Consider the following 13,972-nt stretch of genomic DNA (forward strand, 5'->3'; position numbering starts at 1 on the left):
GCTATGTTGTCGGGTCAAGACTACACTTGAGTTTGATGAGATTGGACACTATTTCTGTTTTTGGAATTCAGATTCTAAAGAAGACGGAGGATAAATAAAGAACTGTTAAAAAGGAAAAAACAAAATAATCAGAGAAAATATGATCAAGTATCTCATTTCCAATACTTAAAATTGATCAAAAAGATCCCTGTTCTTTGGCTTTTTTAATGAAAATAGATATACACAATCCACACGGTGGCCTTAAAGGAACATGTTGATTAATTGGGACAAGATCTTAAGTGACTTTTTGGATATAAACCCAGAAGCAAACTTGATTTATTTGGGAACAGTGTTAAAACAGTGTTAAAATGAGAACTGTGTACAATCTAACAATCAAAAATAAGCTCTCAAAATAAATGAAAACCAGAATATTTCTTGAATAAACATCACGTATTGAGGAGGTGAAGGTGCTTGTTTTGCTTTTAAGTATTCTGTGTTAAAGCAAACCAAGTCTGTAAGACTTTCTTCCCATGAATCAAATTTAAGTTTACATGTGGACTAGTGTTTGCTTGCTTGATCTGCACCCAAACAAAGTTTTATAACCCTTAAGGAATTCTAACATTTCAAGTTCTCTGGCCTGGCACATTCAGACCAACATGAGATCACCATCAAACTGTGCTTTCGTCGAAGCGTTAACGTGGCACAGATGCATCTTTTTCTTTCTTGGTGCATCATAAGTGCATGCACACAGCTTACATTGGAGTTGCAGCATTTCCTCACACTTTGGGTCTGTAGCACTGATCATTTGGACCCATCTGTGCAGAGGGAGGAGCTCATCAGGCTGTAGGCTCATAATGTACTCTGTTATTGTTACTGTTCTCCTCTTTCCGATTTCAGACTGTTTGCTTTCTCTGATGGTTTATGTCGGAGCCCTGCAGGGATAAAAATGCACCAAGTGCAATCGTCAAAGCCCAGTGCTGAGCAATGCAATCTACAAGCTAGAAACATTCCTTTAAATGTGGGATATATAGGACATTTCATTGTGAGCTGCCTATGTTCCTCTTTCCATTTTTTCTTTCTTCCTGCCCGACGTACTTCCACAAAGCTAACTCAATTATTGGAAGGGTCTGCTCAAATGCTAATCACTCGCAGGGCACAAAAGCACTATTGAAAAAGGATTTATCTAGAAAAACTATTATCTACTGCATATGCTGGTAATGAAAGTTTAGACAAAGAGAGACGGAGCTCTGTTCTGAGAATTCATGTCACAAGGTCCTTTATTAGCTCCGGACTTTTTTTTAGCTCCTCGTCATAAAATTGAAAAGTTTTTTATCAGAGTTGTATTCATTCAACCATGCAGAGCAAGGCGTTTAGTTATGTAGGTACAATACAAAAAAAAAAAAAGTAAAATAAGAGGCATTGTGGGTGTTTTTGTCATTTCTTGGAGCGACACATTACTACGCGTTTGAGTTCAAAGGGCTCTAAATGAACTAACAGGAAATGAACTGGTAGATTTAAGCTGCTTGAAACTGCAGGGAGAATCTGTCATCTCTGTGGTAATGCATCATAATATTTTCCCCTTTTTTTTTTTTTAAAACCCCCAAGGTTTGCTGCATTTGTTGTCCATAAGAGTTTGGAAACGTAATGCTCCATAAAAGACATCATAACCCTACAGAAGAGAAGGGTGGAGTGATGTCCCCCCGGTGTTAAACAAGAAAAAGGTGCAGAACAAGAAAAGGATGTTATATTTTGATTACGGCTCATTTTACATTTGTCTTTCATCTCAGGAAACGAGCCGGCTGGTGTGTTAACTGATATTAAAATGGTCTTTAAAGGTTGCTCAGTTAATGTACCGCAAGGTTAATTTTTGCTGAGCTTTGCAACAAAAAAAGGCCTTCCGGTGATAATGTAACCTGAGGTCACTTGGGGACGAAAGCAGGTTGTGTTTGAGAGGAGACTTTCGCACTGCAGTCATTGTCTTGGGTTACTTTGGTGACCTTTGGAGCAGTCAGAGAATGGGGCCGTGTTGATCTGACAAAAGGCGAGTGCACACTGGTTGAACTGCTCCCATTAGCTCTGGGTAGAGGTGTTGCAGAGGCTTGCAGACTGTGAGTCAGACGGCAAAAAACCAAGTGTCTCATTCCACTCTAGAGGAAAGGGGGGCAGCAGCCACATTGGTTATGGTCTTTTTAACGGACCATTACGCTGTCGCAAATTCAGAGATGTGGCCAAGGACCACAAATTTCAGCAGGTGTCTTGTCCAGCTGTGGTTTGGCTTGATATTGAATCAGCACTGCATGCTCTTGTCCTCTTTTCTCCATTCTTTTGTTATCTCTGCTGTATATTACACGATTCATTTAAAAATGAATAAGTATCTTTTTGGCCCAACTTTAGTAGTAGTAACCTTTTTATTTTGGACAAGTGAAAACAAGTGTGGAATAACAAAATAAGACAAAAACAAGACAAAATTATATAAACACAAGTCCAAAAAGGGAGTGAGAAGAAGAAAAATCTTATAAACTCTCACCCCCTTTACCTTAAGTCCTTACTTTCCCAACTAAACCCAGTACTCCCACCAGCAAAGTCCAGTGCCTTACCCAAGTGTATATTTGGTTACAGCTGCACATGTAATTCTCATTTCCAAAAGAACATGCAAATAAATAACAAAACGTATTCTTAAAGTATGCAGATTTACAAATGCTGATGTTCTGTATTATTTTGTATTTGTACATATTTATCAATGATCATATTTCCGTATTTATACTTAAATTCTTTTATGTTTGGACATTGTTTCAAGAATTTACTGGTTCTGTTCCACAACTTCACTCCACAAATTGAAACACAAAATCTCTTATTATTTGTACGTGCTTTATGTATGAGAATTTTATTTCCCCCTAAAATTGTATTTTTCGTCTCTTTTAATAAATAACCTTTGGATGTTCTTCGGTAATAAATTTTTTTCGGCCTTGAATATTATTTGAGCGGTACAATACTCTACTAGATCATAAAATTTGAGTAATTTTGATTGTATGAAGAATTTATTTGTGTGCTCAAGGTAATTGACTTTGTGTATGATTCGTATTGCTCTCTTCTGAAGTATTGAAAGTGAATGTAACGTTGTTTTATAGTTGTTCCCCCAAACCTCTAAACAATAAGAAAAATATGGTAAGACCAATGTACAGTATAACGTGGAGTGATTTGTGGTCCAGAACCAGTTTAGCTTTATTCAAAACAGAGATACTTCTGGATAGTTTAGTTTGTAAGTACCCAATATATGCTTTCCAGGTTAGTTTGTCATCAATTATGACCCCAAGAAATTTATTTTCATAAATTCTTTCAACTTTCACCCCATTTATGTGCATGTCAATGTTAATATTTTTACCATTATGGTGACCAAATAACATCATTTTTGTTTTACTTAAATTTAGTTAAAGTTTATTTACATCAAACCACAGCTTCAGTTTTTCCATCTCCTTCTTGACAATTTCTATGACTTGCTGCAGATCATCCCCATCACAAAAACATTTGTATCGTCAGCAAATAAAACTAGGCGTAATTTGTTAGAAACCTTAAATAAATAATTTATATATAAAATAAATAATATTTGTCCCAGAACCGACCCCTGAGGGACACCACAAACAATGTCCAAACTTTAATTTGGTAAGGGATGAAGAACAGCCAGTGAGTTGGACTTATGTGGAAATAATAAGCTGAATTGTCTAATCTTTAATGGATCTGAATTTTTTGTTTTGTTTTCAGTGAAGACCATAGGTTTTTGCAGTTGATTAGATTTTAATGGAATTCACTTTGACATAAAACCGGGAAAACCTTAATGCTTAGAGAACCCAGAAGTTGCTGATCTCAGCATGGGACCATCATAAATGGAGTTGTCGTTTTCCGTTCCATCAACCCCTTAATGTGTCAGATATAAAAAAAATATGATGTTCATCTTCACCCTGAACCAGCAGCAGACACTACAGGAAACGATCTCACAGTTTTTACTGGGTTTTGTTCCCAAGTCTGGTCCATTTAAGAGGAGCGCAATAGCTCCCGTCCTTTTATATTGACATAAAGCTGGAGTGAATTATGAAACGATTGAGACATTATTCGAAATTATAACTTCAAACCGTCCAGTTTCTCCACAGAACAGTTCATTGATTGGATCAAATCAAGGAAACAGAAGATTTTCTTTGAGGTCGGCATTAGTTAGCGGAGAGCAGGAAAACCACAGGACCAGAATCGATCCCCCTACTACTGTCACAAAATTTAAAGCTCCTACTTTTTCCAAAACCTTCCACACGTCCCCTCACAGATGTATTCAGATGGTCATGTCAAAGCAGTGAGCGCTCCACTTCTCCCTTCTCTCCACTTACGTTGATTTAGTCTGTTCAGTAGTGTTGTCGTGTTCTGTTCTCGCTCTTGACGCCTAATTAGTAAGTGAAGCTGGTAAACAGCAACACAGGCATGGATAAATGTTCCGTCTTTTTCTTTTGCTCTTTTTCATCCTTCATGAGAAATATTCAAACGTTTGCTGAAGATTTGACTGCTCATTTAAAAACAAATCAAACAAATACAAAATTGTTGTGAGTTCTAGTTCTGAAAAATACTGCTGCTGCATAACCTTTAGTAGATACCTGTGGTCAAAGCTCACTCTGAAACAGCTGAAATTGCCTAAGATATGTGCATTTTGTCCATTTGTCTTGGTAGAATTTTCCTTCTGTGTCTTTTACTTTTGAAGTTCATGGGCACACTTCCAGTTATAGTCAGTCCTCTATTAAAGTTCTTTGTGGTCATCCAAGGACTTCACAGTCTTTTAGTTTAAAGTTGAAAAAGGTTTTCTTATTATGTATAAAAGCTTTTTTAAATTAAATGTTAATGAAATTGATACATTAGATTATTTTCTGTACAGTTGTTTGGCTGTGTAATAATTTATTTTTATAAGTCTTCATTATTGTGAAATCAAATGTCAATAACATCAAAGTAATCACTATTAAATGAGGTTAATATAAAGTCTTCTTTCACTTTTTGATAAACTTGTCTTCACAAGTAAAAAAAAAAAAAACGAGAAATATTGTAACTTGATGCCAAGATGATCTGCATTTGTAAAACCTGGTGTGCCAAGTTATTGTTTTGACAGACGTACTCTTGAATCCTGTAATCAACAACTATAATGTCACATGGTAAAATTTAAAAAATACATGTTTTTAAAAAAATACTTGATTTCAGTGATGTGATTTGATTTGACATCCCAGTTTGTGTGTCTGTGTGTTCTCTCAGTTTGTGGAGACCATCAGCAGTAAGCAGACGGAGCTGGACACCTTCATCGCCGAGGGCTACAAGACAGCCTTGTCAGAGGAGCGTCGCCGATACTGCTTCCTTGTTGACCGACAGTGTGCTGTGGCCAAGAACAGCAGTGCCTACCACGGCAAGGCAAGTAAAACAAAACAAAAAACCAACACCGTTCCAATCACTTCAGTTAGAATCTTTCATTTTGTTAAACTTCACTGATCCCAAAAGCATTTCCAAAGCGCCATACATTCCTATTTTATTAATATTTTCTTACAAATTAAAATGTAAAAACTCAACAATATCACAATTTGTTTGGTTTGTAATCAACAGCACTTGAACCTCTTAGGACCTGGCGTCCACATGCATGGATTTTTGGGTTATATTAGGATGTCCGTTTTCTCTGCTTAACTGTGACCCTGTGACTGTTTGTAGAGCGTTTGCTCAAATAATAACCCAAGTATTAAGAGGTTAAAATGACGGAGTATTAGTCCCACCATAAAAGGAAAACAATTAAAATATGAGAATAAAGTTATTAAAGTCTGAAGGAAATGTACAAAATTATTAGGAATAAAGTTGTAAAATTATGAGAAAAATCTTTTTCATGCCCTCATAATTGCAATAACACAATGTTGACCTGCTAAAATATTTAGTATTTTCTTTATTGAGAAACCATTAATACTCAATATTGGTTCTGTTTTGATGTTGCTGTTTTTCATAGTCAACAGCCTTTTGCCCCTTAAATTTATAACTTCAATCAAATAAATTCCTAATTTATAGCATATGAAATTGCAACTTTATTTTCGTGATATATTTAAATTTTGTTTTTAAATTTCTATGAAAAATATAAAGTTTATTCTGATGATTTTTTTAAACTTTTTTCTCATATATTTATTCAGTTTTTATTATTTTTACGGTGGCCCTAATACTCTGTTGTACATTAAATTAGCCCACATTTTCTTGTAAGGAACCATATGACTGTAGTGTTCTGCTCATAACAAAACAAACTCTTGTAAAAAAAATAAAAATATGTCAGACATATCAAACTTTCCTTCTGCAGTCAGTCTCATCATATAATATTCACTTTTGTCATTTACCAACCACTCATAACCAACGTAGCAGATGTTTTCCAGCTGTCAACCAGTGAGCCCCTGGGTGTAAGAATCAATCTGACATTTTTGTCAAGAAAACCACAAAACAACACAGTGAAATTAAATACTTTCCAATATCCAGGACAAAAAAAAGGTCACATTTTCCGGTTGCTGATGACATTTGAGGAGATAAAGTCTGAGTTCAAACAAATTTATCCTCGTACCAAATGATCAAAGCGAAGGCGGCTTCAATAAAGCAGAATTCAGAGTATTGACAGTGCTGGTGTTGGTTATGTATGTGGGTGTGGATGCTCCAAATATATGGCCATCTACTTCTCAAGAATCTAACATTTATGCTTAATGGAGGACATCAGTCACCTGGGATTACTGGTGGGTGAGAACTGCCAGCCTGAAGATGTTGCAGGAGGAGAGTGCTGTGCGTTTGTATCGACTGTGCTGTCGCTGTGTTATTTTTTTATTTTTTTTTTCCATCTTCAAACATAGAAGTCTGGTCATTAATCAGGCTGGGGGTGTGTGTGGGAAGTTTTCATCTTCAGCAAACTGAAGAACCCTCTCCCAGAGGGTTCAGAGTGAGTGTTTGCCTGTGTGCATGAGAATTATAGAAAGAAAGGAGAGCTTAAAGCTAACTGAAGGAACTGTTTGCTTCTGTAAAATAAATAAAGTCTAGTAAACATGAAAACATAATGCTATACTGCTACATGCTTTAATGAGCACCTTGATTGTCTAATTATCTGCTTTTAGCTTTGAGCACATAATCAGAAACACACAAATGACAGGAATCGGGCAAAAACATACCTTTTTTTAAACTAAATAATAATTAAAAAAACAAACTTTATTCCAATTGTAATGCATTTTCTTTCCCCTCTTCTCCTGTTTTCAGGGTAAGGATCTTTTAACCCAGAAGATTCCAGTGTGGCAACAGGCCTGCTCAGACCCCAACAAGCTGCCAGACAGGGCCGTTCTGTTGGCCCAGCAGATGGGTTCTGCCGCGCTTGCAGGCACAAGTCCCCTCCACTCTTCCAAATCTAACCTGGTCATCTCAGACCCCATCCCTGGGGCCCAGCCTCTTCCTGTTCCACCAGAACTGGCTGTCTTCATGGGTGGTGGCCTAGGACATGCAGGGGTAAAGAATTGACCCAGATTGATAAAACTGACTCAAAATGTTGACATCATAAATGCGGGTTGGCTTGTTTCCTCCAGAGGCTGATGGGTCCAGATGGGATGTCCATGGTGAATGGGACAACAGGAGTCCACGGGGAGGAGTACTGGACAGATGGGGGGACGATGTCGGTGTCTGCTGTTAGGCCTTCATCCCCTCAAACCCAACCACCGGGCCAGTCCCAGGCTCAGCCTCAGAGACAGGTCAGCGACGTCTACTCCAACACTCTGCCTGTCCGCAGGCCCGCCCCTGCCAAGAATAAAAACCCAGTGGGTAAGGACATCTCATGAATTGGTTTATAGTTGTTACTGCATTAAAAATTCCTGGAGTTAAGCATTTAATTCCCACAGGCGAGACAAGGACCCTGCCAAGGTCCAGTTCCATGGCAGCGGGACTGGAGAAAAACGGCCGCTCCCGTGTTCAGGCCATCTTCTCCCATGCTGCAGGAGATAACAGCACCCTGCTCAGTTTCTCAGAGGGAGATGTCATCACCCTGCTAGTGCCTGAGGCCCGCGATGGCTGGCACTATGGAGAGAATGAGAAAAACAAGATGTATGTTCATATTCATTAGGTTTTTGCGTTTTTTGCCCTGCACAGTTGCAACAACAGTTGCAAGTTTCAGTGCTGCAAACCCTCAGGAAGGTCTGCTCTTTTCCCAGGCGCGGATGGTTCCCATTCTCCTACACGCGTGTGCTGCCTGAAAGTGACGGCGACAAGCTCAGAGTGAAGTATGTGGCGCTTTAGCAGCTGGCCAATCAATAAACGACCCAAAACGGGTGCTAGTCTGCAACTGTGATTCCTTGTTCCATTTCCAGCCTACACCATGGGAAAAGCAGCAGCACGGGGAACCTGTTAGAGAGCGATCCATCAGTGCCCACACCTGACTATGGCCTGACTGCCCGACTGCTGGCCCAGAGCCTCGCACAGACCCGCCCACGCCCATACAGCATGGCAGGCTTTGCCCCTCAGGTAGTACTCTGTGTAACATTCACAAACTGTTCTTGCTCTGCACTTGTAACTCTTGTTAAGTTAATTTGCAGCCCCCATTTGATTTAGTACTGTGTTGCATAATTGCATATGAGTAATCAGGCAGGAACTCTGAGTTTTTAGTCAATTTTTGCTGCCACCTAGTGTTCTGCATAAGCAGGCAATAATAAACTGACTACTTTTTAATGTTTTCATTTTTTCATTTTTTTTTAGCCTGCTGTGGAGGATTACGACAGCCGCTTTGCCACAAGGTATATGACTTCTCTTACCTTTCTAAAAACTATTGATGAATTATGTCAAAAAGAATGAAAAACCTAAAACTGTCTAATAACTAACGGCGATGAAACATCTAAAGCAAGAAAATTGCTTAGTGGGAGACTACTTTGGCAAGTTTAATGCTATTTCAATTACTTTTAATTCGATCTAATTTGCATATTCCAAAATTTAGAGTGGATCTTACAAATTACTTCATCTTTTCAGCCTGCTTTTGAAAACCTAATTGCCTTAAATTGCAGTGTAATAATGTTCCAGCACTGCAGCTGCAGGAATACATTCATTTGGCATAATTTAGGATTATTTTCAACCTAATAAAACAGGAACAAAACAAGAAAGAGTGAATATTTATTATTTTTCTTTTGTTTTTATTAATTTTTGGCTGCATGTAAGATGATGCAGTATTTATGTCTACAGACTGATATTATTACTAAAGCAAAACAATCAATATATAGCAGATGTTTGGCCTGTAACTCATTTATTAAGAAATAATTGTTTTTGTTTTCATGATTGTTTCTCAAAACCATAATTCTTAGCTTTTTAGTTTATTTAACATAATAAAAAAAAATAATTATACATTTATTTATACAAATTAAGTATATTCTGTTTATGCTTTTTGTTTTTAACCTTTTGTTAACTGATTAATTTTTGGTGCCTTGTATCGTCACAATATATCATCACTGCCATAGTACTAGAATATCATCATTTGCATTACGCAGCGCTTGCTTTGAATTTTTTTTTTCTTTTTCCTTTGCTCTTCCCTCTGTCACTTCTCAAAAATTACTTTTCTTTTTGCAGTTTAGCAGGGTCAGTACGTCATGATAAATTAATAACATTTTCTCGCTGACTCAGGTGTGTTTGAGGCTCAGGTTAGCGCTGATGCTGTTCAATTACACATACATATATTTGTGTGAGAGATGGAATACTGGAGTGTGTGTGTGTGTTTTTGTGTTGTCGTTTGGCGTGTTGTGACGGTAGACATCATGGTGACGTCGTCCTAGTCATCACTGTCAGTCTGGGGCTTGGGCCAACACTGAGAAGCTGTTGCATATGCTCTTGTCTGCTCTAAATGTGTGGTTTTTTTTGTTTTATTTGTACAAGCATTTTAAAGCAACACTGTTCTGCAGGGTGTATTCACCCCTAATGGCTTTTGAGATGACTAAATGAATTCCTCATCAACTGCAGCTCCTTGGTGTTTGTCCGCCTTGCAGTGCCTTTTGGGAAACTTAAATAAAACCTAAAGGTCCATGCACTTATTTCCAACCAGTTTGTATCTAAATAGATGTGTTGATGAAGGAAAAGTAAAATCCTACCTTTCTGATTTTTGGCGGGTGCGTTTGGAGTCTGTAGGCGGGGCAAAGTAGATTTCCTGACCCCGCCTGCAGTTCTCCTAAACTTCCCTCTGCCTCCCTGTGCCTGTCTTGTCTTCCTTCATTTCTCTCTGAGTGTGTCCGACCTGGCAAGCTTCCTTCTCTCTTTGTTCCACAGTGACAGTCCTGATGGCAAATTGATTTCGACTGTGTGAGAACAGACTTACAGACAGTCAGACAGCTCCGGATAGCACAGGGGCCTCTCCCCACCCACCCGTCTTTCCTTAGCCTCCCCCTCTGTCCCAACTCTTCTCCTTGTGCCTCCACACAAACCCCTTCTCCGAATGGAAGAGGCCAGTTTCATCCCTCCTTTCTGTCCTCTCTTCCTCCCCGGGTCCCTACTTTCTCCTCTTCTCCTTCCTGGGGGCTGCTGCTGGTGGCGTCGGTGTGGACAGTAGCGGTTGGTGGTTGGAGGATTGCATTGAGCGGGAGAGCCAGAGCGGGGCCTACCTGCTCAGCATGCACCGATATGGACTTTGAATACTCTTTCTGATCATAGTCCACCATCACGGACTGATCAATGAAGAGACTGCCTTTGCTACTGCTCGTCTTTCATGCATGTACATGGTTGTGTCATTTTGTCCAAACTAAAAAGACATGTTCATGTACTGTACAAGTGCCAAAAGACTTCAGTGTCATTGTAATTGATCCACTGACTGAATGGCCTTTCTTAAGCACACGGGGGCCCAATGCTATTGAGGTCACACCAACCAGACCTGTTCAAAAAAGCTTTGTTCCAGCTTGAGCTGAGCTGCAGCTTATGTTTTTGTTCCGACGGATCCCATAAAGTCCTACTGTGCTTCCTCGTGTCAGTGCTACACTTCTGTCCAGAGAGGGTGTCATGCAGTATTTGCCTTACTTTAATTTATTTTATTTATTGTTCCTATTCAACTCAAATGATGTGCAATGAAGCAGACTTTAAAAGCTTTTGAATTATACAATATTTAATTATGAATATCAAAATAAATTTCTTCAGTTAGTCCACAAATTTGCTCATTCCTTAAAGAATCCTCAGTTAATCTGTCCATATGTTTTTTTTGCCATTTCTGGCTGAACTTGCTGCTGGATTTTAGTTTTTTTCTAATTACAAAGCCTTGTTTAAATATTCTGCATTTTCGTTCTTTTAGGTTTTTTTTGTTTTTTTTTTTCCCCTGATGCTTTACCTGGAAAACCGTCTGTTCAGCTGTGAATTAGTTGAAATTTTAACCTCAGCTTTTGCAGCTAACTGTGTTATTTATAATTGTATTCCCTGAGTGATTCTGTAGTTTTTAATTTATTTATTCTTTTTGGGGTCTTTTTTCCTCAGTAAAAAAGGAAAATAAAATAATAATATAAAACACTGTCTTTGTAAAATATTTCCAGAAATGATGAAAACCTGCTGAGTAGTTGAAATGTTTATCTTATGCATGCCGTGGAGGAAAACCAGAAAATGTGATGCTAAATAATGACTTTGAATGTATGGTGAATTTTTACAAAGGTACTCTAAATAAAACTTATATCTATATATTAATAAACAGTCTGGTCTGACGAGAAATCTGTTCTGCCAGTTAAGTGGCATCTTAAGTTTTTCTAATTTTTTTTATGCTGTCGTCATCAGATGTCGCCACCTTACGTGAATCATTTCAAGCCACTGTGATGCATGCCATCTCTGCTCGTGGTGTGTGTGTGTGTGTGCTGCTCTTGAGACAAGTGTGTGATGATGTTGTATGTATGTATTTTATTCTGCCTGCTCCCTATGTTTTTGCATACTTTTTTTACCCCAACTTTTATTTTTGAAGGGATGAATCACACATTTTGGTGCATTTCAGAACGTTTACAAAAACTGTGTCTCTTTTGAAACCGTTTCATTAAATGAGGCGAATTAACATTATGGTTTGTCATTTAATGTGGCATGATGAGCATGAAGTGTGCACTCCATTTTTTGCATCATTCATTTAACAGAAAGTGCATTCAGTCGCTTTAGACTAACAAATGTCACAAAAACTGTGACTGCGTGCATGATTTGAGGAATGAGCCATTGAAACCCAGAGGTTCTCTTTACCTTCCAGTTTGGGTCCAGAGTTGTCCAGGTTCTGAGAGAACAGGACCTCCGTAAGTCACCCGTTTCCATTGCCTGTCAGTCAATCACTTGCTTCCTCTCTGCTTCTTCGATTTCTTCTCACTGGCTGTTTGGCTGCTGGAATTCACTGGCCTTTCCTTGCCAATCCTGCAGGCCTTAAAGCTTTGTTTTGTTCCCCCTTTTTGCAACCAAATTAAGCAGAGTAGTCTAACGCCGCATGCAGATTCCAAATTTGCTAGCATTTTTGCTTGCTAAGTTGCACAAACTTCCAACTCGCAGCTCGACTCACTGTGAAGACCTAAGAGGGCACATGAATTGGGTGTGGTTGTGTGTGTCCGTCTCGTACCATGTTCTCTCTAATTATAAGTGTTCCCCGTCTCACCCCTCCTCTCCCCGCAGTGACCGCTCCCTGGAGATCTTCCTCCGGCCAACCTTTTCTGACGGCGGATCTGCGCCATTCTACTACTAGCAGCCTGCTTGTCCCCCTTTTTTCTCCTCATGCTTATAAGATCAAGGCAACCGGTTTTGATCAATCGCATAAGAATCCAGAGGTGTGAAAGGATTAGGTTTCATTGCTCCAGAAAGTATCCAAAAATCACTATAATGCAGCTGCGTTTCACAACCTTTAAATGTTTCAGCGGACTCATTTAAGCACAAGCACGACTGTAGATTTTAGTGGAACAGACCACCTAGGGATAAGTAATGGCTTGGAAGTTTATACACTGATGCCGTCACATAGTTTCTGTTTTCCGTTTTTAGGATTAGGTTTTTTAAATTCCTGTTTTTCCACTTGTTTTACACTATATGATTATTTATAAAGAAGTGCAAAGGCACATTCTTCTATATTTTCCTGGGTTAGGATCAGAGGCAAGACATTGGTATCAGCTGTAAGTGCAACACTGTGATGGCAAAGGAAGTGAACGGGGCTCCAAAAGGGCAATTTAAATAATATTTCTTTAGAGTGTTGTTTTATATTTACTAGTTGTGATACAGTAAACCCAAATTTGAAATGTGGGAACTGTGCCTTCTACTTTCTTTTCTTTCTATTTTTAATATTTCTCTATTCTTTAGTTTATGGGATAATGCCACTTAGATATTCTTGTGTTTTTGTAATAGAATTATGGGATTATTTCACTGAATATTCAATTATTTGCTTTAGCTTGAGTGAGCTTCAGTACAGCGCCACCTACAGGAGATGGAGCGGAATGATTTTGCATTTTGAGTCTCTTAGATTTGAATTTCTGCAATAATTGAAGCTGCAAGAAGTGCCGCAGGTCAATTGAAAGGCTAAAACTGCGGGCTTTTCCATTTTTGTTTAATAATTAGCTATCAGGGCATGGTAGTGTATCAAATAAGGTTCAGTGTTACTGCAGCTTTGTATAATTTATTCTCAGTATTATGCAGCACATTCATCTGGAACACAAGCTGGGATGAGACTCACTTCTGTTTGGTGTGATATGTGAGAATAATCTCATGGAAAGGCCAAATGTTAGTGACTAGGAAAAGTGGCATCACAAAAAGTTATTTTTGTTGTTTTAGAGTTGCATCATGGCAATATTTTTTTTTTACTTTTATATAGCTCTCATATTCTCCTTGCCTTTTTCCCTGTTTGTATAATATCTGTACTGTACAGAAATTATATATAAATTATCTTGTTCAGAATAAAAAATAAAAAAAATTCACAAATGTCACAATGTTCAGCTTTTACTTTGTCAGACAATAATTGCAGGTGTTTATGTTATTGAAT

At 38.4% G+C, this 13,972-nt stretch overlaps 1 protein-coding gene across 5 annotated transcripts in view; it reads left to right on the forward strand.

The window, feature by feature from the left end:
• Window positions 1-13,915, forward strand: part of LOC101169609 (brain-specific angiogenesis inhibitor 1-associated protein 2) — a 48,313-nt gene extending 34,398 nt beyond the window's left edge. The window contains exons 7-15 of one of the 5 annotated variants that reach the window (XM_023957523.1): window positions 5,257-5,409; window positions 7,258-7,500; window positions 7,578-7,809; window positions 7,887-8,088; window positions 8,196-8,264; window positions 8,352-8,505; window positions 8,737-8,774; window positions 12,215-12,257; window positions 12,625-13,915. In XM_023957523.1, the coding sequence (XP_023813291.1) occupies window positions 5,257-5,409; window positions 7,258-7,500; window positions 7,578-7,809; window positions 7,887-8,088; window positions 8,196-8,264; window positions 8,352-8,505; window positions 8,737-8,774; window positions 12,215-12,242 (1,119 nt within the window). In that variant the 3' untranslated portion in view covers window positions 12,243-12,257; window positions 12,625-13,915. Of the gene's footprint in view, window positions 1-5,256; window positions 5,410-7,257; window positions 7,501-7,577; window positions 7,810-7,886; window positions 8,089-8,195; window positions 8,265-8,351; window positions 8,506-8,736; window positions 8,775-10,284; window positions 11,683-12,214; window positions 12,258-12,624 lie in introns of those variants that run through there. The other 4 variants (XM_023957519.1, XM_023957520.1, XM_023957521.1 and 1 more) reach the window with 4 other exon arrangements.
• The last annotated feature ends 57 nt before the right edge of the window (window positions 13,916-13,972 follow it).

Source organism: Oryzias latipes, chromosome 8 (assembly GCF_002234675.1).
Source record: "Oryzias latipes chromosome 8, ASM223467v1".
NCBI classification, from domain to species: domain Eukaryota; kingdom Metazoa; phylum Chordata; class Actinopteri; order Beloniformes; family Adrianichthyidae; genus Oryzias; species Oryzias latipes.